The sequence below is a fragment of the Acinonyx jubatus genome, chromosome C1, assembly GCF_027475565.1.
Source record: "Acinonyx jubatus isolate Ajub_Pintada_27869175 chromosome C1, VMU_Ajub_asm_v1.0, whole genome shotgun sequence".
Taxonomy (NCBI): Eukaryota; Metazoa; Chordata; class Mammalia; order Carnivora; family Felidae; genus Acinonyx; species Acinonyx jubatus.
The window spans coordinates 28529269-28556196 of NC_069381.1; the positions used below are offsets into that span (position 1 = coordinate 28529269).

General features: G+C 53.1%; 1 protein-coding gene and 1 non-coding gene across 3 annotated transcripts; both read left to right on the forward strand.

Moving 5' to 3' along the window:
- The first annotated feature begins 15290 nt into the window (after positions 1-15290).
- Positions 15291-15363, forward strand: TRNAE-CUC (transfer RNA glutamic acid (anticodon CUC)). Its single transcript has one exon. It is a non-coding gene; the product is annotated as a tRNA-Glu (tRNA).
- A 1816-nt stretch (positions 15364-17179) lies between these two features.
- ZC3H12A (zinc finger CCCH-type containing 12A) lies at positions 17180-26243 on the forward strand. Of its 2 annotated transcripts, none has more exons than XM_027059630.2 (6): positions 17180-17329; positions 18197-18668; positions 23075-23214; positions 23701-23935; positions 24388-24494; positions 24673-26243. In XM_027059630.2, the coding sequence occupies exons 2-6, from the start codon at positions 18277-18279 to the stop codon at positions 25545-25547; spliced, it is 1749 nt and encodes a 582-aa protein (XP_026915431.1). In that variant the 5' UTR covers positions 17180-17329; positions 18197-18276; the 3' UTR covers positions 25548-26243. The 2 variants fall into 2 exon arrangements, with proteins under 2 accessions (XP_026915431.1, XP_053067540.1); XM_053211565.1 differs by lacking the exon at positions 17180-17329 and adding an exon at positions 17823-18057.
- Positions 26244-26928: the final 685 nt, after the last annotated feature.

Below are 26928 nucleotides of genomic sequence, written 5' to 3' on the forward strand. Positions count from 1 at the left end.
GGATGAGGGCGGCAATGACTCTGGGCCTGGTTCCTTACCCTGCTCGTCCTGACCTGATTTTCTAAGGCAGAGGGGAGAGCAAGCTACCCTCGGCTGCCGCATCAGTCTTCTAAGGGCCCCGGGGGAGATCCAGGTTAGACACCAGAAAGGACTTCTCTGGTTCAGAGACGAGAGGCCTGGCGTCCCGGGCGCCCGGCCTCCCTGCGGTCACCAGGAGGGGGCGCCACAGGCCAGCCCACGGCCCATGCCACCGGAGGACCGGGGCCGCAGAGCTGGGAGCCAGCGAGGGTCTGGCGGGCCCTGAGAGCGCGGGGACCGGGGCAGCGGGACAGATGCTGGAGGAGCTAGGCCACTGGGTCGGGTCGGGGGGGGGGGGGGGAGGTGGGGGTTGGGGCGGGCGACACAGCCCCGCGCCCGCCAGGACTCGGGAAAGGGAGCATCGCCGGCCAAGACGCGTCGTCCCTGATGTCAGCCCTTCCAGGGGCTTCGTCCCAGCAAGCCCCGGGCTCCAGGAAGGGGAGTCGCGGGGCCCAGAGGTTACACAACTCGCCCAAGGTCACGCGGGAAGGGACCGGCACGCCAGGGGGTTCGAACCCGGCACGGTCCGCAGGTGGCCGGGCTCCACGCAGCACCCGTTACAAACCCCGCGGCCAGAGCCCACGGCCTTGGCCTAGCTTCCTTCTTCCCGTCTCTAAACGCTCTTTCATGGCAGGATCTCCTTGGCAGCTTTATCATAAGAGCCTCCTGAAACCACACACGTTTCTAGATGAATTCAGGCCCCCGGTCCCCGGAGTAGGGTGGGGAGGCTTTCAGCAGGAAGGGTAGCTGCCCTCCTGCGAGCCCAGCAGCCACCTGCCAGCACGCCTGCGGGGACACGAGGGCCCTCGGCGGCGCGGGAAGTGTCTGCTTTTGCAAACTCGCGGGTCCTTGGGCTCTGAGTGGTTTTGAGTTCCGTCCATTACGGGAAATCTCCTTTTGAGGACGGGCATTCAAATCCAGATGTTGTCCCCGCAGAACAAAAGCCTCCCTCCAAATTCTCTTTATGGAGCAGGGCTCTCCTTTGAAGGAGTAACATCTCGTGATAAGTGGGGTATTTTTCCCCCTCCCAGCAAAGAACCCGATGTTCTGAATGTTTGAAAACCGATTTAACAGCCTGTCTCTATTCCACTTCAGCTGCCAGGACGCCAGAGACAAGGTGCAAGGTCACCTGCTGATGGATTCAATAGAATCACAAAGAAGAGAATGTTGGGGTTGTTTTGTGTTTTTCAAATATTTATTTAGGTAGATTTCTGATGAAATACACATTGTCGAGAAACTTTCCCAATGGTACACTGTGCCGATTCAAAAATGCTCGAATAACAACTTCTCAGGAAAGAAGGATGCATTAAATATACATATGGATTGTAAGACAGTCCCAACTTCAGTAAGATTTATTTTTAAAGATACCTTAAGGGGCGCCTGGGTGGCTCAGCCGGTGAAGCGTCCCACTTCGGCTCAGGTCATGATCTCACAGTTTGTGAGTTCCAGCCCCGTGTCCGGCTCTGTGCTGACAGCTCAGAGCCTGGAGCCTGCTTGGGATTCTGTGTCTCCCTCTCTTGCTCGGCCCCTCCCCTGCTCATGCTCTGTCTCTCTCTGTCTCAAAAATAAATAAACATTAAAGAAAAAATTTTTTTAAATTTTTTGAAAGACACCTTAAAATAGGGGAAAAATGGATTACACATTTCTTGACCCTATGATGTATATATAGAGCCAAGGAGGAAGGCCCAGTGTTTTTGCTTGAAACTATCTGAGAGCTCAAAGCAGGAACCCTTCCCTCACTTGACTTGCACACCCTCTCCTGACCCCATCACAGAGTTGATTCTCATTCTGCCCTGGAGACAGGCAGGGCTATACTTCTGCTTCTGCTCCTAGATCTTGTCTCCAAGATCAGTGTCTCCAGTTCTCTATCCTTTGCCCTCCACAGACTGGACTCTATAGTTTCTCCTTCTCCCCTCAGAAGTATGGCGACCAGAATTGAACACAACCCTCTAGCTATCACCTCCTTTATCCACAAGCCTATACCTCTATAGATGCGGCCTGAGATCCCATTAGTTTGGGGCAGCCGTTTATCGTGGGATTATACTGAACCTTCAGCCAAAATCTTTTGCATGAAAATTCTTTTCGCTTTCCATCCATGCCTGTTCCATTTTACTTTAGGGGGAGTTAGTCTATCATTTCATCTGCTTCAGGTGCTTTTGAACCCTGCTTTCGTCACTTAAAATACCAGCCACTGCATCTAGGTTTAGGTCCTTCTGCAAAATGAATAAGCAAGGCTTCTGTTCCTTCACTCCAGATAAATATGTTGCGTGGTGATCTTGACCCAGCCGGCCACAGTCTCTGTGAGACCTCAGTTTCCCTATCTGGTAATGAACAAAAGTGATAAGTGATTAGCTCTATGAATAGAGCTCGTGCAGACACTGTGCTAACATCATGACATTTAATTCCTTACATCAATTCTCTGAGGGAGGAATTATCATCCTCCTCATTCTGTACATGAGGAAAACAGGGACTTTCAGGATTCGAACCCAGTTCTGCCTGGCACCCAATCTGTGCTTTTAGCCACAATGGTTCACTGTCCCCCTCAGAGAGCAGTATCTTCAGTATGGCCTAGAATCGGGCCCTCTAAGAGCAGTCTTCTTACAAGCTGCTAAACAGCGTTCCTTGGGCACCCCTCAAAGAACCCCAAGGCCCACGCACGGGTCAGAAGCCGTGGAGAGAGGAAGGTTTACAGGGGCTTCAGAAAGAACGCCAGGTGCCTCAACCATGACATGTGTGTGCATGTGTGTGCAAACAGATGATCGGAGACAAATAATGACCCCAGAAAAATGGACCCCTTCCCTCCCCTCATGCCTGATTTTTCTTCAGAGCAAGGCAGATTAAAAACTTTAAGGGGGCCTGGGTGGCTCGGTCGGTTGAGCAGCCGACTTCAGCTCAGGTCATGATCTCACAGCTTGTGAGTTCGAGCCCCGCGTCAGGCTCTCTGCTGACAGCTCGGAGCCTGGATCCTGCTTCAGATCTGTGTCTCCCTCTCTCTCTGCCCCTAACCCCCTCACATTCTGTCTCTGTCTCTCTCAAAAGTAAATAAACATTAAAAAAATTTTTTTTAATTTTTAAATAAGTAAAGGCACTACTAGCATTTGCCTCTATTTCTACACTGCAATCAATTGATACTTATTTATTAATTTTTTAAATATTTATTTTTGAGAGAGAGAGAGAGCTGGGGAGGGGCAGAGAGAGGGGGAGGCAGAGGGTCCAAAGCAGGCTCCTCACTGTTAGCACAGAGCCCGATGCTGGGTTCAAACTCATGAACTGTGAGATCATGATTTGAGCCGAAGTCAGCTGCTTAACCAACTGAGTCACCCAGGGGCCCCTATTTGACTGCTTACCAAGTGAGCATTCACAGTTCTTCAGTCTTTTTATCATGGCTGAATACTGCTGGCCTCTGGGGTAGCTTTGCCTATAAAACTGTTCTGAATTACTTTTATTATAATAACAAAGTCTTAGTCTACACCCACAATGGACCATTGGTTAAAGACAAAACTTCTTTTTGATAAAAATCATGCCGAAATACAATTGGGACTTTTTTTTTTTTAAGATTTTGTCTTTGAGAAATCTATACACCCAAGATGGGGCTCGAACCCACAATCCTGAGATCAAGAGTCACATGCTCCACCAACTGAGCCAGCCCGGTGCCCCAGATAGGACAACTTTTTAATGAAAATATTTCTGGAAATTCCGCCTATCTACACACCGCTTATATCTGCTTACCGTTTTCACACGTTATTGATAAATGCTGTTGGGACCACCAAGGACCCACCAGGATGACTAGATCGGGTCCTGACCTTACACCTATGCCGAAATTATGTTCCAAGGGATTAAAAAAAAACAAAAACAAAAAAACTATACATAAAAAAATTAAACCATATGTTAGGGGAAAAAATGGGAGCATTTGTGTCATTATCTTAGGGAAGGCCTTCCTAAGTATCACAGAAATCCCCAAAACCATAAAAGAAAATGATCTGTTTGCATTAAATTGAAAATTTTTTTCCTGGTAAAGAAAAAAGAAAAGAAAAATAAAACAACCCTTATGCACAAAGTCAAATAACAACTTAAGAGGAAAAGAAGATATGGGAAATACATCACAAAGAGTTAATTTCCCTTGTCTTTAAAGAGCTCCTACAAATCAATAAGGATAAAAGACCAAAATAATCTAGTAGGAAAACACGCAAAGGATGTAGACAACTGGGCACCAAAATAATGCAAATCTGTCTTAAATGTAAGAAGAAAGAACCCTTATCCTCACTTACACTAAGCAAAATGCAAGTGGGGCTAAAATGAGATGCCACTTTTCATCTACTGGACTGGCAGAGACTAAAATGTCTGATGCCTCACTCTGCTGGCGAAGAAATGTGACACAGACCATTTTCATCATTGCTGGGGGGAAGGAAGGTAATGTACAATTCCTATGAAGTGCAATTGAGCAACACATTTAAAGGTAAATGCTCACATCCCCTTTGTTACGGGTTGAAGCGTGTTTGCCTTCCCCACCCAAACTCCAATGTCGAAGTCCTAACCCTCAGTACCCCAGAATGTAACTTTATTTGGAAATAGGGTCATTCCAGATGTAATAGGTTAAAATGGGGTCATACTGCAGTGGGGTGGGGCCCTGATCCAGTATGACTGGTATCCTTATTAAAAGAGGAAATTCAGGGGCGCCTGGGTGGCTCAGTCGGTTATGACTCATGGTCATGATCCCGCGGTTCACGAGTTCGAGCCCCGCTTTGGGCTCTGTGCTGACGGCTCAGAGCCCGGAGTCTGCTTCAGATGCTGTGTCTCCCTCTCTGTCTCTGCCCCTCCCCTGCTCAATCTGTCTCTCCCTCAAAAATAAATTTTAAAAAACATTAAAAAGAAAAAAAGAGGGGATTTGGACACAGACACGCACAGAGAGAATGCCGTGCAAACATCGACGAGGAGATGAGGTGATGCTTCTATAAGCTAAGAAACACTAAAAATTGCCAGCAGACTGCCAGTAAGCCAGATTTACCCTCACAGCCCCCGGCCCCACACCTTGATCTCAGACTTCCCAACCTCCTGAGGTGTGAAGTAAGGCATTTCTATTGTGTAGCCATCCAGCGTGTAGGACTTTGCAAACTAAGACACCCTTTGATGCAACAAGATAATTTTTAAAAATTTTTGTTAATGTTTATTTATTTTTGAAAGACAGAGACAGAGCGTCAGCACAGAGCCTGATGGGGGGCTCAAGCCCACGAACCGTGAGATCATGACCTGAGCTGAAGTCGGACGCTTGACCGACTGAGCCACCCAGGCGCCCTGCAACAAGATGAATTTATCCCGCTATATACTTGCACAGAAGCAAAGTGCTGAGCAGACGGGGGTCCACACTGCAGTATTTGTAATCGCTAACGATTAGGAACGCCTAGATGTCTGCCAAAAACTGCCTAACAAATTATGAGACACCCCTACAAACGTAATATTTTTCAGCTGAATGTTTTTCAGTAATGAGGCGGCATAACCTGTTGGAATTCTCTCAAAGGTTTATTATGAAGTGAGCAAAAGCAAGGTGCTGTTGGTTGTAGAGAGGGCCTCATTTCTGTAAAAATACCGAGAAAGCTAGCAGGATATACGGTATATGCACAAATATTTGCTTGTAGATGCATTGATGCTGTCTATGGAGACATATAAGAAGCTGCTAACTTCTGTTGTTCTTAGAGAACCAAATCACTTTAAGGACCAAGAAAAGGAGGCTTTGGCTCTACTATAAACACACCTGTACCTTTTGAACCTTTTACATTATGTATTACCTGTTCCGGAAAAAAAAAAAAATCTTATGTGTAATGTCAAAATGGCTTTAGTACTTCAAAAAAAACAGACTAAGAAGAGAAAATATAGCCATTTTAGCTTTTCATCTTTTGGAAATAACAGCTATTCGTCCCTGAAATGGGTTATTTGAGGAGATCATATCTCTTCTCTTATCTCTTCTTTTAGAATCAAAGCACAAAATTTGTTTTTAAAATAACTAAATAAATCACAGAAATGAGGCACAGAATGCAAGAATTCTAAACGCACATGTAGTGAAAGCAGAGTATATCTATTTTTTTAATTCAGCATGTAAATTTCTATGAGGATAATTTCAGCATATATTCAGTCCTCAAACCAAGTGTGACAAAATATGTTTAATTCATTTGTCTAGAAGTCTTACTTTTCTTCATAAAATTAATTTAAATTCTTTTAACAGTGGGCATTACTTACTAAATAGAAAAGGGTCAAAAGTCACTTTAACACAATAAGAAATCATAATTGGGGGCGCCTGGGCCCTCTGATAGCTCAGAGCCTGGAGTGTTCTTTGGATTCTTTGTCTCCTTCTCTCTGTCTCTCCCTCCGCTCATGCTCTCTCTCCTTTAAAAATAAATACACATTAAAAAAATTAAAAAAAAAAAGAAATCTTAATTGATATGAACTTTAAAAAAATATTTATTTTTGAGAGAGAGACAGAGCCTGAGCTGGGGAGGGGCAGAGAGAGAGGGAGACACAAAATCTGAAGCAGGCTCCAGGCTCCAAGCTGTCAGCACAGAGCCTGATACAGGGCTCGAACCCATGAACTTCAAGATCATGACCACAACCGGATGCTTAACCAACTAAGCCACCCAGGTGCCCCTATATGACCTTTTTAATACAGTCTTTGGGATCAGACTAATGTAAAATAAAATGAATTTTCTCCAAATATCTTCTCTATCTTGTGAAAAAGATGAAATGAATTTTTTATTCAAAAAAGTGTTTTCAAGGTCATTTATTGCTATGAAACCAGTTTAAGGGTTCAAACATGTTGAGAATTGAAACCTAGGCTCACCGTGTATGGTTGCGCACGCTGTGAAATGCACAACTCCAGGGGGCGCCATTCGGATTATAAGCCAAATTGTGCAGTGCACCACCTGTGCAGCTGTGCATATCAATCCCATGACTACTGAAAACGTTGCAGAGCCATGAAAGCCTTTTGGGTAGGGGAGGCTAGGTGTGAGAGCTGGGGCCACATGGATTGTGAGGCCAGAGTCTCATACATACAGCTTCCTCTCTCTCTAGGTTGACCTCCTCCCTTTTGGAGGCGCTGGCCTAAGTTTTCTCTAAGCCTCATACCTTTGGTCTTCCTAAGACTGTGGGCAAGGACCATCTGCCAGGGCCTGCAATCACTTCCTTGGCCTGTACAACTCAAAGTCCTCTGTAATCACTTGGCAACTAAGAAGAAAGGCCAGAAGAAGGCCCCCCACCCCCGCCATGCCCCTAATCTTTACTGCTACCCTAATGGAGGCAGAGGTGGAGGGAGCTGAACTTTAAGTAACATTCAGGTCATTTGGCCTCCAGACTTTTCTGTGTGATCTTAGCAAATCTTTAAGCGTCTCTGGGCCTCTGCCTCCCTATTTGCAAATGAAGAGGACCTATTGCCATTCTTTCTCTGCCTCGTGGAAAAACCGACAAGAGAGAAAAACAGGTAGTGATGATTTCACAGAAAATGCAGAGAAATTCAAGCACCCCAATTATCGTCATTACACATCAAGAATTAGTGGACTGAGCGCCAGGAGGCCCTACTGAGCAGCTATAAAACCTCAAGCAAATCTTATGACTTCTCTGGGTCTTACCAGGTGCCAAACAGCAGACTTTGAACTAGATCAGCAGCTTGCTGGCCTTTTCACCACTAAGAGTCTGTTTTAATATTTCCAGACATCCCCCACAGACCTCATATTGTGTAAGATTTTATCCCCTAAGCTATGTTTAGGTAGTTATGACAAGCTTAATAATTATTAAATGATTGTTGCCACCATAACAAAGGATATTTTCAGTTGGAAGAATTATGTGCTTACACAGCCGAAAGGCCTAGAACTGGCAATGGCTTCAGGCAAGGCTTGATCCAGCAGCTGTTACCAAGGACCTACGTTCTTCCAGTCTCTTGGGTCTGCCTCCTATGATGTGTCACAGGGTGGCTTCCAGAAGCTCCCGGCACTACCTGCTTTACTCATTTGTGATTGGCAAAAATCAGACAGCTTGCTTCCCAGTTAGCTCAAAGACAAGACCCAGAATTGAGACTCAGTTTACCCTGATTGGCCTGATTTGGGTCATGTGCCTTTTCCTGACCAATTGCTATAGCCTGGAGGATGAGATTATTCTGACTTGCTTAAGCCAGTTAGGCCCCGCCCTTGGAATGGGGTCATTTCCGGCCATGTCACATGGCTGGGAAATTCCCAGTACTGTTAGCAGGGGAATCAGGCAAGGGTGCTGTGGAACCTACGAGCAAGCTTCCTGCTGCATGTTTAGCAGTCAGTGAGACCTCAAAGGGCCCATCGCCACTTCCGAGTGGCATGTGAGCTACTCACTAGTGACCTCTGGGATCTTGTGAGTTGGGTCGAGATGGCAACCCTGTCTGTGGGCGGCCACCTAACCATGTGAGGTGACGTCAGCCCAGCTAGCAGCAAGCTCCCTACTCTGTGGTTAGACCTGGCCTAGATGCAAGTTCACCTGTGTCCAGCTTCCAGTTCTCCGTCCCCATCTGAGCCTTCACAAATGGCTCAGTTGGGGACCCCAGGTGAACCTCCAGCTCTCCCATTCCCAGGCCTACGACTGCCCTGTTCAGACACAAGGTAACACCGATGAGCTGCACTGGGCAAACAGGGTACGACAGAGATGCCCACGGCCAAACATCCACTGGGGCTCACTCGTCCATTGACTCATCATGCATTTACCAACATCTGGGCCACATCGTGTCCCAGGGAGCCACAGTCAGGTGGGGAGACAGTGATGCCCCAGACCATTACAATTAAGTGTGGGAACACAGTGTGGGGGGCAGTGGGGGCCCAGGGACAGGGACAGACCCCTTCCCTTCCCAGGACAGAGACGTGAGCATCCACCCCAGCACATTCTCAGCAGCAAGGTCGCCTTGGCTCAGCCCCTGCCCTCCAGATCCTAGGGAAGCCCAGGGGCCTCTCTGGCAGCTCCGAGATCGGCAAAGTTGTGTCTGCCGCTATAGAAAAAAATTTTTAATGTTTCTTTCTTTCTTTGAGAGAGAGAGAGAAAGAGTGTGAGTGGGGGAGGGGCAGAGAGCCAGACACAGAATCCGAAGCAGGCTCCAGGCTCCGAGCTGTCAGCACAGAGCTCGACACAGGGCTCGAACCCACAGACTAGAGCCGAAGTCAGGGGCTTAACTGACTGATCCATCCAGACGCCTCTCCCCCAGTACAGAATAGGAGTGTTCAACCCGAAACTGGGGACCTGACCCCGTAGGGCTTTACAGAATTCTTTCTGGCGCCTTCAGTGCAGCTCTGGGGCAGGGGCAGGCCGACTCAGCCTTCTGCCCACCTTCAGACCCCATATCTTCTTGGATCTTCAAAACCAGGTGGGGTTCACTGGTTAAGGGGGTGCATGGTGGGGGAAACTTCCGCCGCACCCACCCCCTTTAACAGACCCTTGAGATTCAACCATTCCTTGGTGTTAGGCACTCCCGGGACCTAGTCCCTAAGTGAGTCACTGGTACTTCCAAGCACTCGTGTGGGTCTGTGGCGAATGAGGCCAGGGGTGCCTGGGATGGAGAAAGCCTGGCCAGTCCCCTTCTCAGCTTTGCCCAAATTAACTTGCTGTGCGGCTGGGGGCAAGTCCCTTTCCCTGTCAGTCTCCTCATCCATAAAACAAGGGCTCCAGGCTAGTAAGTCTCTCTGGGGCTTTCCAGCTCTAACCATGCAGAATGTGAGCATTCACGGTTCAGAAAAGAGGGAACAGGGGTAACTGGGGGGCGGGGGGTGGTCTAGGGAGGAGGGGAGGCAGGAGGGCCATCTGGCCAGGGCCCCATAGACCAAAGGCCCCAAGTGTGGACTTTGGATGCTATCTCCAAACGGAATTACACTCAGGCACAGTATACATACAAACCCATAGAAACGAACAAACACAGGGGCGCCAGGGTGGCTCAGTCAGTTGAGCGTGGGACTTCAGCTCAGGCCATGATCCCTTGACTCGGTTTGTGAATTCAAGCCCTTTATGGGGTTGCTTGCTGCTGTCAGCATGGAGCCTACTTCCTGCTTTGGATCCTCTGTCCCCCTCTCTCTTTGCCCCTCCCCAACTTGTGTGCGCGCGCTCTCTCTCTCTCAAAAATAAACAAACAAAAAGAAATGAACAAAGACATCAGCCTCCTTGCCAAAATACACCACCTATAAGGCCCATGAAGTTATAAATACAGGGATTTTTAAAAATAAACTTTTTAGTTTTGTAATTAATGTGAGATTTACAGAAGAGCTGCAAAGAGTGTAGAGTTCCCATATACCCCTTACCCAGTGTCAGTTTTCCTAATATTATCGTCTCACACCTCAGTGGCATGTTTGTGAAAGCTAAAACAAAACAACATTGGGGTGCCTGGCTGGTTCAGTCGGTAGAGCATGGAACACTTGATCTCGGGGTTGTGAGTTCGAGCCCCACGTTGGGTGTAGAGATTAGTTAAAAATACTTTTTAAAAAATATTAAAGGGACACCTGGGTAGCTCAGTCGGTTGAGCATCCAGCTCTTGAGTTTGGCTCAGGTCACGATCTCAAGGAGTTTGTGAGTTTGAGCCCCACTTTGGGCTTCCTGCTGATGGTGCTGAGCCTGCTTGGGATTCCTTCTCTCTGGCTCTCTCCTGCTCACGTGCTCTCTCTCTCTCTCTCAAAAAATAAATAAACTTAAAAAAAAAAAAAAAAAAACCTTAAAGCAAAACAATTCTGGTACGTCCCTGTTGCTAAAGTCCAGACCTTATTTGGACTTAACCAGCTTTTCCATTAGCACTCTGTCTGATCCAGGAACCTACCCAGGCAACTATATTGTATCCAGTCAGCACATTTCCTAGCGTTCTCTGGTCTGTGACTGTTTCTGTCTTTCCATGCTTTTTATAACCCTGTTTTGAGGAGTCCTGGTCAAGTGTTTTATAAAATGTCCTTCAACTGGCGACCGTCAGAGGTGTTCTCCAGAGTCATGGATTTGGGGGAAGAAAACCACAGAAGTGACATGCCCTTCTCATCACATGATATCAGGAGTACACGACATCCAGTCCACTCACTGCTGGTGACGTTAACCTTGATCACTTGGCCAAGGTGGTGTCGGCCAGCATTCTCCATTGCAAAGTTACTATTTTCCCATTTTCCGCTCTGTAGTTGAGAAGCTAGTCGAATGTCCAGTGCACGGTCAAGGGAAGGGGAGGGGAAATTAGGTTCCATCTCCTGGAGGGGAGAATCTACATAGATTAGTTGGAATTCTTTGGGAAGGAAAATTTATTTCTTCTTTCCCAGTTAGCTATCTATTCAATAATTTATTTTTTTTTTTAATTTTTTTTTCAACGTTTATTTATTTTTGGGACAGAGAGAGACAGAGCATGAACGGGGGAGGGGCAGAGAGAGAGGGAGACACAGAATCGGAAACAGGCTCCAGGCTCTGAGCCATCAGCCCAGAGCCTGACGCAGGGCTCAAACTCACGGACCGCGAGATCGTGACCTGGCTGAAGTCGGATGCCCAACCGACTGCGCCACCCAGGCTCCCCTCAATAATTTATTTCTACCAGTGTGGACTCATGGATGTGTATTCTATGCTTTTGGGTAATAATCCAATACTCTCTCTGTTATTCCTTTTATTGCTCTAATATTTGCAATTTGGGCCACTGGAGTGATTGGGCTCCTGGGTCCCTCTGACACAACTCATTCTTTTGTGTTTTGAGTACTTTCCAATTCTGATGCCTCCAGATGTTCCAGGCTCACCTTTTCCCTCTCCCAGCCCAACAATCAGCCATTGCTCCAAAGAAATAGTATATTTTTAAAACGAATCCTCCATGGGGCGCCTGGGTGGTTCAGTCAGTGAAGTGTCCGACCTCATCTCAGGTCATGATCTCACAGTTGTGAGTTCGAGCCCCACGTCGTGCTCTATGCCGACAGTGTGGAGCCCGCTTGAGATTCTCTCTCTCTGCTCGTCCCTTGCTTGTGCTGTCCCTCTCAAAAATAAATAAACATTAAAAAAAATTGGGGGGTGCCTGGGTGGCTCAGTCGGTTGGGTGTCCAACTTCGGCTCAGGTGACGATCTCGCAGCCTGTGAGTTCAAGCCCCACGTCGGGCTCTGCACTGATAGTTCAGAGCCTGGAGCCTGCTTCAGATTCTGTGTCTCCCTCTCTCTCTGCCCCTCCCCTGCTCTCACTCTGTCTCTCTCTCAAAAGCAAAATAAAAACATTTAAAAAAATTTTTTTAACTAATTCTGCAATTACTATCTTGTCAGTGGTCCAAATACATCGCACTGCATTCGAATACATGATGAAAAAAAGGTATCTTGTTCAATTACTGCTTAAAACACACCTTAATTTTTCTGCAGCCCTACCGTGATGTCTTTTTACAATATACTAGGAGGTGGGGTGCCTGGCTGGCTCAGTCAGAGGAGCATGTGACTCTTGATCTCGGGGTCGTGAGTTCAAGCCCCATGTAGAGACTACTTAAAATAAATATGTGAATAACTTGGGCCACCTGGGTGGCTCAGTCGGTTCAGCATTCAACTCTTGATTTCAGCTCAGGTCATGATCTTAGGTTCATGGGATCAAGCCCTGCCTCAGAGTCCGGCTCTGCACTGACAGCATAGAGTTCGCTTGGGATTCTCTCTCTCCCTCTCTCTGCCCCTCCTCTGCTCTTTCTCATACATACATACATACATATGTACATAAATAACTTAAAAAAGTATACTAGGAGCATAGAAACAGGGGAGGGACCTGTCATCTTCTCTCCACTTCCAGGAGTCCTTGATGAATTTAACCTCTGTGTTCTGCTAAAGCTTGGGTCACCCTTCCTACAGAGGTGAGTGACCTGGCTCCTGGGTCCTCCCCAGTCTGAGCTGCCCAGAGGAGCTATCAATGGCCAAGGTAATTCCTGGATCCTTTCTCTCTCTAGGTCCCCCATCCCCCGCCAAGGGGATAAGCAGTCTGGACCTCTGCAGACCTCACCCAGGCTGGCCAGGTGCAGGCAGGCTCCAGGAAGGAAGCTGGCAAGCCCAGCCACCAAGACAGACAAATGTGGGCAGGGCACCATTACATCCAGAGTGTTCTTGGGAATTAGGGCCAAGGTTTGCAAAATCCAGCCGTAAGTGGAGCAGGGGTTCCCCGGAGCAGCCCTGGGTTCTGCAGAAGAGTCAGCTTCTCGGGAAAGAGCAGCTTTCATGAGCCGGAAGAGGGTGAGACTTCAGCTCACGGCTCACTTTGGGAGGGGACATAGCTGCGTGACTCATCACCCGGTCGTGCCGGCTACAACTGGCCCAGCACTGGACCTCCCAGAGGAGGTCCCAGGCAGGCAATCAATGCCGCACGTAGGGACACAGGCCCAGTGCTGGGGGAGCCCTGGGGAGGAAGGAAAGTAGCATTTGAAGAGTCTCAGGCAGGCCTCACAGAGGAGGTGACATCATCAAAAAGATGAATGGAATTGGCCAGGCAGCAGTCCGGAGGGAAGGAGGGGAGGGCACTCCCAGCCAAGGAAGAGGCAGATGTAAAGGGCTGGCACAGGGCCCGTGGCCTAGAGAGTAGTCCATAAATGTGAGGCATTATTGTTGTGGTTGACTTATCATCGTGACGGTTGTTAACCTGGACTTGTTTCTTAATATTTTTACTATCTTACAGGTACTTACTACAATGAATAAACGCCGAATGTCACTGAGTTTTTCTTACCTATAAAAGGGCTGCTGTGAAGATTAGGGGTACAGGGGCACCTGGGTGGCTCAGTCGGTTGAGGATCCGACTACGGCTCAGGGCATGATTTCATGGTTCACGAGTTCGAGCTCCATATTGGGCTCTGTGCTGACAGCTCAGAGCCTGGAGCCTGCTTCAGATTCTGTGTCTCCCTCTCTCTCTCTCTCTCAAAAATAAATAAACATTAAAAAATGTATATAAAAAAGAAAACATAGTAACACATTAAAAAAATGTTTTTAATTAAAAAAATTAAGATTAGGGCCACAGCATACACAACGCTCAGTGGAACAGCTGAGACCAGCTGTGGGCCCCAGTGGCCTCGTTTTCCCTCTCTCCTTGGCTGGTGGCCAGCCCCTGGGGTTGTGCACGGGGGGCATAGGAGGGAACACTTTGGGATCTTTAAAGTTGATGGGCAACAAAACAGGGACTTGGGTAGGCAAGGTCAGGCAAGCCCAGGGGAACAGCTTCAGGGACCGGGTACAAATGCACACTCCCTCCGCCTGGGCCCTGAGTCTTCTGTGGCCTCCTAAAAACCAGCAGGCACTGGAGGCTCGCTGCCTCAAAGAGAGCTGTGTGACCCTGGGCAAGTGACGTGTCTTTTCTGAATCTCTGAGTTTTTTGTTTCCTCAGCTCTGCAAGTGCATTAAAGCCATGCACAACAATGTCCAAAGCCCACTCCCTGCAACAGCTATATAAACAAATAAATAACGAATCCTAGAAATGACATCCGATAACAGAATGGATTAACGACTAGTGGTATATTCCTAAAATGGAATATTATTCAATCGTAAAATAAGTAAGTCATAGGTATATAGGAAATAGATATGTATTTTTTTTAATGTTTATTTATTTTGGGGGGGGGGGGCAGAGAAAGACAGAGACACCGAATCTGAAGCAGGCTCCAGGCTCCAAGCCGTCAGCACAGAGTCCTGACAGCACAGAGCCCGACGCGGGGCTTGAACTCACAAGCAGTGAGATCATGACCTGAACCGAAGTCGGACGCTTAACCGGACACTTAACTGACTGAGCCACCCAGGAGCCCCAACAGAAATGTATTTTAAAAAGCAATGCTAGGGGTGATTGGGTGGCTCAGTCGGTTAAGCGTCCGCCTTCAGCTCAGGTCACGATCTCGTGGTCCGTGAGTTCGAGCCCCGCGTCCGGCTCTGGGCTGATGGCTCAGAGCCTGGAGCCTGCCTCCGATTCTGTGTCTCCCTCTCTCTCTGTCCCTCCCCCATTCATGCTCTGTCTCTCTGTGTCTCAAAAATAAATAAACGTTAAAAAAAAATTCAAAAAACAATGCTAGGGGCGCCTGGGTGTCTCGGTTGTGTGTCCGACTCTTGATTTCAGCTCAGGTCATGATCCCAGAGTGGTGGGATGGATGGAGTCCTGCCTTGGGCTCCACACTGAGCCTGCTTGAGATTCTCTCTCTCCTCTCTCTCTCTCTCTCTCTCTCCCCTTCTGCCCCTCTCCCCCACTTGCACTCTCTCCCCAAAAAGTTAAAAAAAAATGCTATGTTGTGAGTGTCTGGCTGGTTCAGTGGGTAGAGCATGACACTCTCGATCTCAAGGGTGTGGGTTCGAGCCCCATGTTGGGTATAGAGATTACTTAAAAAATAAAATCTTACGTAAAAACCAACTTCAATGCTGTGTGAAAGAGGGGAATCACATAATCACAGAATGATTCCATTTGTACACAAAAAAGGAAAACTCGATATATTATTTAGGGATTTATACAAAGGTGGCAGAACTAAGAGAAAACCAAGGAAACAATTAGCACAATTAAAGCAAAATTCAGGAAGGGCGCCTGGGTGGCTCAGTCGGTTAAGCATCCGACTTCGGCTCAGGTCATAATCTCACAGTTCATGGGTTCGAGCCCCACATCGGGCTCTGTGCTGACAGCTCAGAGCCTGGAGCCTATTTCAGATCCTGTGTCTCCCTCTCTCTCTGGCCCTCCCCCACTCACGCTCTGTCTCCCTCTGTCTCAAAAATAAAAATAAATAAACATTAAAAAAAAAAAAATTCAGGAAAGTGGTCCTTCAGGATGGGAGGGAGGCTGCACCGGACGCATGTGGAAGGTCTCAAAGGTACTGGTGTGGGTCTAGTTTTTATTTTATTTTATTTATTTTTTGGGGGGGGGGGTCTAGTTTTTAAATTAGTTAGCGAACACATGGATGCTTGATTGTAATTATTATTAGCCGTTAAACTGCACATGGTGTCTTTTACAATAAAATTTTCTGTATATAACACTAATACCTACCTTCTAGGATGCAGGCCTCTCTGATAGGGCAGAGAAAATGTGAGTAAAGTATTGGCACAGTAAGCTCTCAGTTTTGAGTGCTTTGGCTCCCTAAGCCTCAGTTTCCCCATCTTCAAAGTAAGCTGGTGGCACTGCTGAGGCTTTGTCCTCCAGCTTGTGGGTTCTGTGTTCCCTTTGTTCACACACACACACACACACACACACACACACACACACACACTGGAGGGCAGGTGTCAGGCCCCATCCTCTCTCCAGTCTCCCCACTGCCCTACGTCACTGGTAATTTCGAAAGTGACAAAGATGACACCCGGGGCCCTGGAATGGGAGCTCCTAGCCCTAGTTCCAATCCTTTCCAAATGGGGCAATTAGGCCTTTTCTGAATTTCTCCAGGGTAAAATAGGCATAGCAATCTGTTTTCCTCCTCTAAGCCCATGGGTTAACAGTGGAAAGTGCTGTGCTCCAGTAAGAGACCATGACTGGTTGACCTGGGAACCTAAAAGCGTTCTCACGGTGGGGGTGGGTGGCATCCGTGAGCCGTGAGAGACTATTCTGTGACCGCTCACACGGTGATTGGTGTAAACGTACCTCTTTGCCTGGTTTTCCGCCTCGGTCACTGTGTACTTCCTGGTTGTACTTTTCTATCCTGCTAAGTGTCCTCACCACGACCCCACCGCTGTGTACCTGCTCCAGTCACGGTGTGCCTGTTGACTGTCCCTGTCTCAGTCTGAAAGGTGCCTGTCTTTGCAATTATGGACCTACCTCCAACGCTGTGTACACCAACCTCTGTGTACCTGATTCACTCAGCGCGACCGTGACTGTCCCGCGGTCGGTCGGGGCGGACTTGTCGGGCGCTCTTAGCTCTCAACGTGCGTGGCTGTACCTGTACCGGCCCTCGCATCGATGTGCGCACTCCGGTGAGTCCGCGCGCACCTGGCTCGGCCCACGCCTCCCGGACGCCGGCGGGCTGTGCGCTCCGGTCCCGCAGACGTCGGCGCCGCGGGGGCCCCGTGCCGCGTCCTGCGTGTGGCGTCCCGCGTCCCCGCCCCCCTTCGGGCCCGGCCGGCTGGCGCGCACCGGCTGCGGGGGCGGGGCCGGAGGCCGGGGCGGGGCGCCTTGGGGGCGGAGCAGGAAGGGGCGGTGGCCGCTCCGCCCCCTGCCGCCCGGGCCGGCAGCCGCCTCCCCTGCCCGGCTTCCGCGTCACGGTGCCGAACGCCACCTGCCTTCTCCGTATAAAGGCGCCACCGGCCTCGCCCCCAGGACTCGGCCCCATGGAGACGCCGCGGGCCGTGGCTGGCGCTCGGCGGGGTGAGGCGCGTGGCGGGGCGGGGGGCGCGGACCCCGGGGGCGGGTGGGCGGCGCGGGGAGGGCTCCGGCCGGTCCGGAGGGGAGGGACGTGGGGCGGGTCTCTCCGATTTCGCCGGTCCCTGGGAACCCCTCTAACTTAGCCCAAGTTGGGGGGAGCCTCGGGGAGGGGGGCTGAGGTCCGGAGTGGGGCCGAGGGGCCGCGGAGCTCGGGGCCGCGACAGCCTCCGCGTCACCCGCGCTCGGCGGCCAACCAGAGTTTCCCAGCAACTTTTCTCGCCAGTGGGTCGCCTCGGAAACTTCCCCCCCCTTCCCCCCCCCCCCCCGCCGGGGAGTCCGGCCGCGGGCCCTGCGCCTCCTCGGCCTGGGCTCCGAGCGCGGGGCGGGCGGAGGCGCTGACCTCAGCGGGGAAGCCCCCGGTACCCCCTCCCCCCCACGCCAGCGCCCGTCCAACCCCGGGTTTCCATCAGAGAGCCCCGCCCCGCCCCGCCCCGCCCCGCAGCTGTGGGGGCGCGGCGACGTCCTCCGAGGCCTCCCAGGACTTCTGGCTCCCCTGGGTTGCCACGGGACTAGGGGCGGGGTAGGAAGTGGAGTCAGACAGCGTAAGTTCATGTTCTTGCGCCACCAGCTAACAGCTGGATGACCTTAAGCAAGTTCTTGAAGTCTGTGGCTCAGCTTCATCCTGTATATACTGGGAATGATGACTCCTAGCTGGGACAGCTTTCGAGAGGGTAGGAGAGGTGACACGTGCGGCCGGCTTTGCCCGTTGCCACCACTCAGTGTGGTCTCAACCTGTTGGGTGGGGTAGGGGCTGGAGAGGGGTAGGAGAGAGAGCCACTCCCATCTTTAATTCTTGTGGTTGTCCTACAGGAGCTGTGACAGGTGCTTTCCATCGGTGTGAGCTGTGAGTGGCAGGTGGAGAGAGGTCCACTCAGGAAGCCAGCCCCACCATGAGTCTGTGGGAACTTGACAGTCGTAGCTGCCAAGGTACTCCCAGGCCGGATCAGGAGCCCAGCACTGAGGAGGCATCGGCTGTGGAGCTACAGATGAAGGTTGATTTCTTTCGGAAGCTAGGCTACTCATCTGCTGAGATTCACAGTGTCCTGCAGAAACTGGGGGTGCAGGCCGACACCAACACGGTGCTGGGCGAGCTGGTCAAACATGGGTCAGCAGCCGAGCGGGAGCGCCAGGCTTCCCCGGACCCCTCTGCTCAGCTCCCCCTGGTCCCCCGGGGTGGGGGCACCCCCAAGGCTCCCACCCTGGAGCCCTCGCCCCCAGAGGAGAACAAGGAGGGCAGCGACCTGAGGCCTGTGGTCATCGATGGGAGCAATGTGGCCATGAGGTACGTGTCATTTCTGGGGCTAAGACCAGGGCCTGTGGCTGGGAATGGTGGCCATGTGTCTCTACACCTGTGGTAAAGAGGCCTTCAGGAAGGAGTGTGACCTGTTTTCACAGACCCGTCTAGAGGAAGGGAAGGCCTTTTATTGAGGCTCTACGATGTGCCAAGAGACTCCCTTAATCCTTATGGCGTCTTGGAAGTGGGTCTGTTAGGAATGTTTTAGGGATGAGAACAGAGGCTCAAAGACGTGCTCATGGGCTCAGTATTGGTAAGGTAGAGAAAGGATTCGAACTTAAGCCCTTCTGTCTCTGGAGTTCACCTTAGGCACTACGTCTCTCCCTGAAGGCCAGCACTCAATCTCAGTTCCTCTCCTGTGACATCAGGCAGCTTGGTGTAAGAGGAGTAGACTGTGGGGCCAGCTCCTCCGTGTAGGAGCCAGTCACTTGATCTCCGTGAGCTTTCTCTGCTCATCAGTAAGACCCAGCCAACCCCTGCTCAGGTGACATTTGTGAGGAGGGGCGGCACAGAGTCTGGAGAGAGACGGAAGCTCAGTAAGCTGTAGTTGTTCTTACTGCTGTTACTTAGGGTCTGGGGCCTCTGAGGCCTTGTTGTCCCAGACCTGGACCCCCAAGGAAGCAGGCCCAGGTACTGAGGCCTTTGTCGCTGTGACCAAGAGTGACCTCAAGGATCTGGCTTACATGGGGGGTGTGGGCAGGTCAGCTGTGACTTGGGTTGCCTCTGCTACAAATGAGGCACCTGGGCCCCAGGGCCAAAGCCAGGACTCCATCCCAGTAACAGTCCCCTCTCCACAAAGACTGTCACAGGGAATGGGGGCAGGTGAAACCAGGGGCCACGGCTGTCACTGACCCCACAGAGCACAAGCCTGCTTTCAATCCAGGCTGCTCCCTCTGGCCCTGCTTTCTCCCGGTCCTTCCAAAGTGGTTGCTGAGTCAGGGCTGGGTGGATCGTTCACCAGGAAAAGTTCCAATGGGCGTGGAGAGGGAGACCCCAGACTCAGGGTGGGGCCTGGAGAGGGTTCTTTGGTGCCAGAGGGGTCTCCCAGGTGGGCTGCCTAAGGCTTCAGTACCCAGAGCCCCTCCCACTCCCAGCCCAGCTGGGCCAAGTCAGCTGTAGGGCTGGTCCTGGCCCAGCTCAGTAAGGATGCAGGTGGCCTGTTCTAGCCACCTTTGGATCGGTCTTCCCGTCTCGGAAATGGGCTGAGCCTAGGTGGGAGGTTGGGTAGAGCTAGCTGCCACACGGCTAGCGGCAGCTGGTTACAGTCTGTGCTTTGAGCATTAGGGGGTCCCTTCTCAGGCTCCAGCAGCCTGTGGCTGGGCGAGGAGCTGCATAGGTCTGTGACTTCTTTCCCTGGAGGCTTGGGTGGGCTGCACCAAGCTAAGGCTGCCCAGGACTGTCTTCCCACCCCCTCCCTCCCCAGGGGCAGCCATGTGCTCTGTGTGTTTGTATCCAGGCAGGAGGAGGAGGGGCCTGGGCGGGAGGAGGGGGTGGCCCCAGAGGAGCTGGGCCGGAGAGGCACCGCCTTGGGGGTTTCTGAGCTGGGGCTGTAGCAGGAGGGGAATTCCTGCCTCAAACTTCCTGTCTCAGCTGCTGCTGGGTTCTTGCCCTGCCGCCCCCTCCCCCCCAAGGGCAGACAGACCAGCCCCCACCGTATGCAAATCGTGGGGAAATTCACCTCTGTTTCCTTCTAAGGGAATTTTTCTCTTGTAGCTGGGCCCAGCCCAGGCAGATCTCTTTACCTGGGTAGCCTGGCCTAGCCCTGCCGTCTATCCTAGGGTGGGAGCAACTGAGCCGAGTCCCTACATCCTCACACATCTTAGCCAGTCCCCTCACCTTCTGGGCGAATGGGACTGCGGTGGGGGAGGGAGGATGTCTGGTTTTCCTGTGCCAGCACAGCTTCCTCCATTGCAACAAGAGGGACTGAAGTTAGCTCTAGGGAGGCACTCCTGGCCTGGCTTGACTTGAGGGACTACATCATGGGCTCTACTCCTGCCAAGAGCAAGGCTCTCCCTACCTGCCTCAGGAGTGCTTTCGGGGCTAGGACAGCTGCGGGCAGACTTGTCCCCAGCTCAGGCTTTTGATGCCCAGAGGCAGTACTCTGTCCTTGAAAGCTGTGGCATCCCATGAAGTCCTAGAGCTGGCAGATGCTGGCCTCGGATGGGCCATGTGCACGTACGTACGTACGTGTGTACAGAAGCAGGTCAGTGGGTGCATGTGCTGACTGCTTACCTGAGCCAGGGAGCCGAGCCAGGGGATGATCACGTTCCCAATGCGGAGACAGCAGAAGGCCCATGGAGGGGCATCATGAAGACAAACCAGGGACCTAAGCCATACTGGAAGGTCAGGGAGGCTTCTCCGAGGCAGTGCCGTTTCACACGGGTCCCAAAGAGCAGGAGTTTGCCCGCTGCACTCTTGTCTCTTGTTCCCAGCCTGCCCCTACCTCTTAGCGCCTTGTTCAGACTTAAATTTGAGGGCTTTTCCTTCTGCTAGATAAGCTTCAGGTCTTGCTGTTAAGGGACTAGAACAGCAAGCCAGTAGCCCCAGATGTGGGTTCAAGTTCTGTCTCCGACCACCAGCTAGGGAACCTTGGGTGAGTCGCAGAGCCTGGGTTTCCTTCACTGTGGCTTTGTTAAGGATGAAGACAGAAGGTGCGGGCCTCATCTGGCCCCCAGTAGGAGCTTGGTGCCCGCTGACCGCCATCTGCCCCAAGGCCAGGGCTGGTACTTTGTACCTGTCTGAGCATCAGCATCCGTGGTGGTTATGAGCACAAGCCTGGGGCTCGCGTCTCTGTTTCACCATTGCCACAACTTCTGTGCTCTGTAGACCAGTTTTCTCATCTGAATGAAGGGGAAAGGGGACTTTGATGATAGCACCCTCCTCAGAGGCTTGCTGACAATTCAGTGTTAAGCACTTGGTTAGAGCCTGGCTCACAGCCCTCAGTAAATGTGAACTTTTTATTATAAAGGAGCCTGGTGGACAGTGGGGAGGCCCCGCCACCTGGCAGGGATGAGCGCTGCCTTCAGCTGGACTTTGCCCCCCTACGATTTATGGAGACCTTCAGACCCGGGAACCCCAGCCTATCCCCCAGACAGCCTCCGTGCCCTGCAGCTGCCCCACCTGCCTCTCTATCTTCTCGTGGGGCTATCACCCACCCCAAAGCTACCCACAGGATGTGGTTGGCTGTGGCCTTGCCTCCTTTGTGTAACGTTTATTCTGTTTAATTTCACCAAGCGTAAGAGACTGAGAGCTGTTCGCGGAGGGGTGAATGAGGGGTAGGGGCTGTTGAGGAGGGAGCTGCAGCTGGTCCTGTCCAGCGCCCCCACCCCGGGCCTAGAGCCCTTCTACAACACCCAGGGTTCCCTGGGGGTCCCCTGGCCTCCTCTTATCCTCCCAGGAAGCCTCCACTTTGCTGGACTGTCTCTGGCCTCAAGCAAACAGGAAAGTTATGCTGCTGACATGGGCCCTTCTTTCAGAGGCTGCAGGCTACCAGGCCCATTTTACAGATACGGAAACTGAGCCAGAGCAAGCTAGCAGCCCCTCAGGGCTGGCTTCTGGATCCAGCCACATTTGGACGGGGTGAAATCCAGTCATCAGACCACAGCAGGGAGTGTCCCATCTCCAGCTCCCCTGCTAACAGAGAGAGTCCCCTGGTGTCTTCCTGACTGTCTTTCTGCCTCAGGTCGTGCCCTCCCCAGAAGGGTGAGGAAAGGACAGGGCGGTCCGGGTCTGGGCGTTTGGGGGAATTGGTAGTCTTGGGAGGAAAAGCAATGCCCTTTCACTTTCAGACTGAAAGGCTCCTCAGTGGCCTCTCCCACTCTGTCACTGCTGGCCTGTGTTGGACAATGGATCCTGGCTCCTTCCCCTTCGCCCTCCTGAGTCCCAGCCCCCTGGGGCTTGTGTAGGACTGAACTTTAATCCATGTTTAATCCAGAACAATCTGGTTTCTCCTCAGTTAGCTGGGGCTCGTCCCTTCCCACCCCCACCCGCAGCACCGCCCAGCGGCCGAGGGAGGGGTGGTGACTCAGTGTGCCTGTGTGCATCTACGTCCCGTGGTCCCAGCACCCCCGGGTGGGGCGGGAACCAGAAGGCTGCCAGAGCCTTTCCCCCACCCCCAGGTGTGTTGCAAGCGGCCTGACCCTCCCCCACATGGGAAGCGGGTGCCGCCAGATTCCTGGGCGTCTCCTCACTGTCGGGAGATGGAACTTCAGGGAAAGTCCCCGGTCTGGCCATCCCGGACGCTGTGGGAACCAGCAGGGAATGCGGGCCTTGGGCCAGAGGGCAGTGAGCTGAGCCCAGGGCAGGGGCCGCAGAGCCACGCCCTCCTGCCTGCGGCTCGGGATGGCAGGCCAGCCACCCTCCAGGGCTGACCCTGTGCCCCTTCTTCTTCCCAGCCACGGGAATAAGGAGGTGTTCTCCTGCCGGGGCATCCTCCTGGCGGTGAACTGGTTTCTGGAGCGGGGCCACACAGACATTACGGTATTTGTACCATCCTGGAGGAAGGAGCAGCCTCGACCTGACGTGCCCATCACAGGTGAGTGGCATCTCGGGGGGGGGGGGGGGCGCACTGCCCCAGCCGGGCTTTTTCCCCAGGGAGACGGTTTGGGTGTGACTGACCACTTCTGGGCCTCAAGCAGGGACCAGCTTGGTTTGTTTTGTTTTTGCTTTTTACTGTTTGTTTATTTTTGAGAGAGGAAGCGAGCATGAGCGAGGGGGGCGGGGAGGGGCACTGAGATCGGGGACAGAGGATCCCAAGCGGGTTCTGGGCTCTGCGCTGACAGCAGAGAGCCCAACGCAGGGCTCGAACTCACCAACTGTGAGATCGTGACCGAACCAAAGTCGGATGCTTAACCGACTGAGCCACCCAGACGCCCCAGGGACCAGCATTTGTTTTCCTGGCTTCTGCTGTCCTCTGCCCCTGCCTGCCTTGGTGTACCTGGGGTTCGGAGCTCCTGTGCCTGGCCACCCAGAGGCTCTGGGTCCAGATGGGGCTCTGACCTGTGCTGCCACTGCCTCCCAGACCAGCACATCCTGCGGGAACTGGAGAAGAAGAAGATCCTGGTGTTCACCCCATCGCGCCGGGTGGGCGGCAAGCGCGTGGTGTGCTATGACGACCGCTTCATCGTGAAGCTGGCTTTTGAGTCCGACGGCGTCGTGGTCTCCAATGACACGTACCGGGACCTCCAGGGCGAGCGGCAGGAGTGGAAGCGCTTCATCGAGGAGCGGTTGCTCATGTACTCCTTCGTCAACGACAAGTACGTTCCTGGCTCCCAGGCCCCGGGGTCCCGGGGGAGAAGCCGGCCGTGTCCTCTGGCACGGGGCTTTGTTGCGGGGAGCTCTGCTGGGGCCGCGGCCTTGTATCCAGGCAGCTTTGGGAGTGAGTGCAGGGGACTCCCCACCAGGTAAAAGGGGCCAGGCTAGGCCAAGGGATCTGAATGTGGAGTTGCCGAAGCTTCTGTGATAGGTAGGATCTGGTCAGTGGTTCCCAGCACTCGGTCTCTGGCCAGAGGCCGGCGGATGGGTGCAGCCTTAGTTGCAGATTTTCAGGTTGCTGGCTTCCCCACGCCCTCACGGAGTGCCCAGCAAGAGAACTGCCCTGGCGGGGTCCTCCTCCCTCCCCTCCCTTGGGGCATTCCCGCCCTGGGCCCAGAGGTGTCCTGCAGGACGAACAGCAGTTTCCGGAGCTGCTCTCCCACCTACCCTGCAGGTTCATGCCCCCCGATGACCCCTTGGGCCGTCACGGGCCAAGCCTGGACAACTTCCTGCGGAAGAAGCCACTCACAGCCGAGCACCGGAAGCAGCCGTGTCCCTATGGTAAGAGACCCAGCTGCCCCCTCACTCCTTCCCCTTCCTCTCTCATCCAAGGCAGCCTGGGCCCCCGAGTGCTTCCTCTCCGAGACCACCCAGCCCCACGTTTCCTGTGCCCCACCTTTCCCCCTCCCAGCCCTGGTTCTGGAACCCCTTGCTTAGAGACCCCCTTATTCTCTTCCAGGGAGGAAATGCACCTATGGGATCAAATGCCGGTTCTTCCACCCAGAGCGGCCCAGCCGCCCCCAGCGCTCTGTGGCTGATGAGCTCCGTGCCAGTGCCCTCCTCTCACTCCCTAGGGCCCCGAGCAAGGAGAAGAGTGGCCGGCGGCCTTCACCTTCATCCCAGCCTGGCTCTCTGCCGGCAGAGCATGAGCAGGGCAGCCTAGATGGGAAGAAGCTGGGAGCCCGGGCATCGCCAGGGCCGCACCGAGAGGGTCTGACACAGACCTTCGCCCCAGCGGGCAGGAGCCTCCCACCTAGCGGGCGCAGCGGCAGCAACTTTGGGCCCACAGACTGGTTCCCACAGACGCTGGATTCTCTCCCGTACAACTCCCAAGAGTGCCTGGACTCGGGCATCGGCTCCCTGGAGAGCCAGATGTCAGAACTGTGGGGGGTCCGAGGAGGAGGCCCTGGAGAACCCGGCCCGCCTCGGGGCCCTTATGCTGGCTACGGCCCCTATGGGGCCGAGCTCCCGGCCGCTCCAGCCTTCCCTACTTTTGGACGGGCCGTGGGTGCTGGCCACTTCAGTGTCCCTGCTGACTATGCCCCCCCGCCAGCTGCCTTTCCACCCCGAGAGTATTGGTCTGAGCCGTACCAGCTGCCCCCACCCACCCCGGTCCTGCCGGAGCGGCAGGTGCCAGGCCCCGGGGCCGACCGGGGCCCGTGGGCCGGGGCCGGGAGCCTAGCCAAGGAGCGAGCCAGTGTGTACATCAAGCTGTGCGGGGTGTTTCCCCCGCACCTGGTGGAGGCCGTGATGGGGCGCTTCCCTCAGCTCCTGGACCCTCAGCGGCTGGCTGCCGAGATCCTTTCTTACCAGCCCGGGCACCCCAGCGAGTGACCCAGCCGTGTGGCTGCCGGCCCTAAGGCTGGACAGAGGGAGGAGTAAAGTAGGGAAGGGAACCCACAAACCAAAGATACTGTAGGATTGGTCCTGGCCCACCCGGCACCTGGAGCCGGCTGCCGAGTGGGGCAGGAACGATCACCCTGTTGATGCACATTGTATCTGTAGTTTAAGGAGACGCCGCCGTAAAGGCGTCAGTCCGTGGCTGAAGCCCAAACCCTCCTTTCTCTCAGAGGGCGGGGAGGGAGGTGGTGGGGAGCAGAGGCCTGGGCTGGGGGCCCTGCGCACAACCCCCCACCTCCGCCCCACCCCTGGGATGCCGGCCTCGGCTGGCTAGTTAGGCACTGTGTGCCTGCCCTCCAAGGGCCCCTCCTGTACGCCAATGAGGCCTCATCAGTGCTCTCGCAGGGCACCGGGCCTCATGTTAGTAAGCAAGATGCTTCTTAATAACCTACCTTCTGACCCACTCTGTTTGCAGCGTCCTTGCCCCCGCTGGGGGGTGAGGTGGGGGGAGCGGGCCAAGGGCCCTCTGTCCCCACCCCCTCTTCCCTTCCTTCTATACTGAGTCCTCTCGCCCTTCCCCGAGGGTGGGGACATGTATTTGTGTGTGTACAGGTGTCATGTTAACTACTTTAAGTGGAAGTCCTCGCGCTCCCTTAACACGTCAATAAACTACAATGTGAGCCCCTTTAAGAGATGCTGGTCTTTGTTGTACCCGGGGGTTGAGCCGGCCTTTGGGCAACTGAGGAGGTCGTCGGCAGGTGGGCACCAAAGTGCTCAGCCCCCCTGGGGCGGAGGCTTCCTTTACTGAGAGAAGGCGGTGGGGGGACACAGGATTGGGCTGTTCCCCTTTTCTGTGCTGGGACCGGAGCTCAGGGCAGAAAACTATCTGGCTGAGAATAGGGCTTCCAGGAGAGTTTGGGAGAGAAGGGGGTGGGGAAGCCCTTGGGTGCTCGGCTCAGGCACCATCTTCCCAGACACTGCGGTGTTCTAGAGGCCGAGCTGCACAGCAGAGCAGGGGGCGCCTGGGGGGCAGCCTGGAGAGGCGGTGCCAGGCTAACCTCCAAGCGGGAGGTTAGGGGTCCTGGTCCTAAACTCAAGAACTGGCTTTGCCACCCCAATTATGTCACCTGGGGCAGTGACCACCCCACTCTGGGTCTCCCATTTCCTCATCTGTGAAGTGGCGATAATGTACCTACCTGACAGGATTGTAGGGGGTACACAAGAGCATGCTTGTTGAGTGTGTGACCCAACGCCTGGCACATAGTAGTAAGTGCTCATTAAAGAGCCTCTGGTGGCGTTCTCTGTGGGCTGTGTTCACCTCACCATCTCAACCTTCTTATCTGCCCTGAGAAGGACGTCAGCCAGGAATATATGA

What these genes read in the sequence shown, in the direction of transcription:
- ZC3H12A (XM_027059630.2), top strand. Translation starts at nt 18,277, where the DNA reads ATGAGTCTGTGGGAACTTGACAGTCGTAGCTGCCAAGGTACTCCCAGG. An exon ending in GGGAGCAATGTGGCCATGAG is followed by an intron (nt 18,669 to 23,074) that starts GTACGTGTCATT and finishes TCTTCTTCCCAG; the next exon opens with CCACGGGAATAAGGAGGTGT. An exon ending in TACTCCTTCGTCAACGACAA is followed by an intron (nt 23,936 to 24,387) that starts GTACGTTCCTGG and finishes CCTACCCTGCAG; the next exon opens with GTTCATGCCCCCCGATGACC.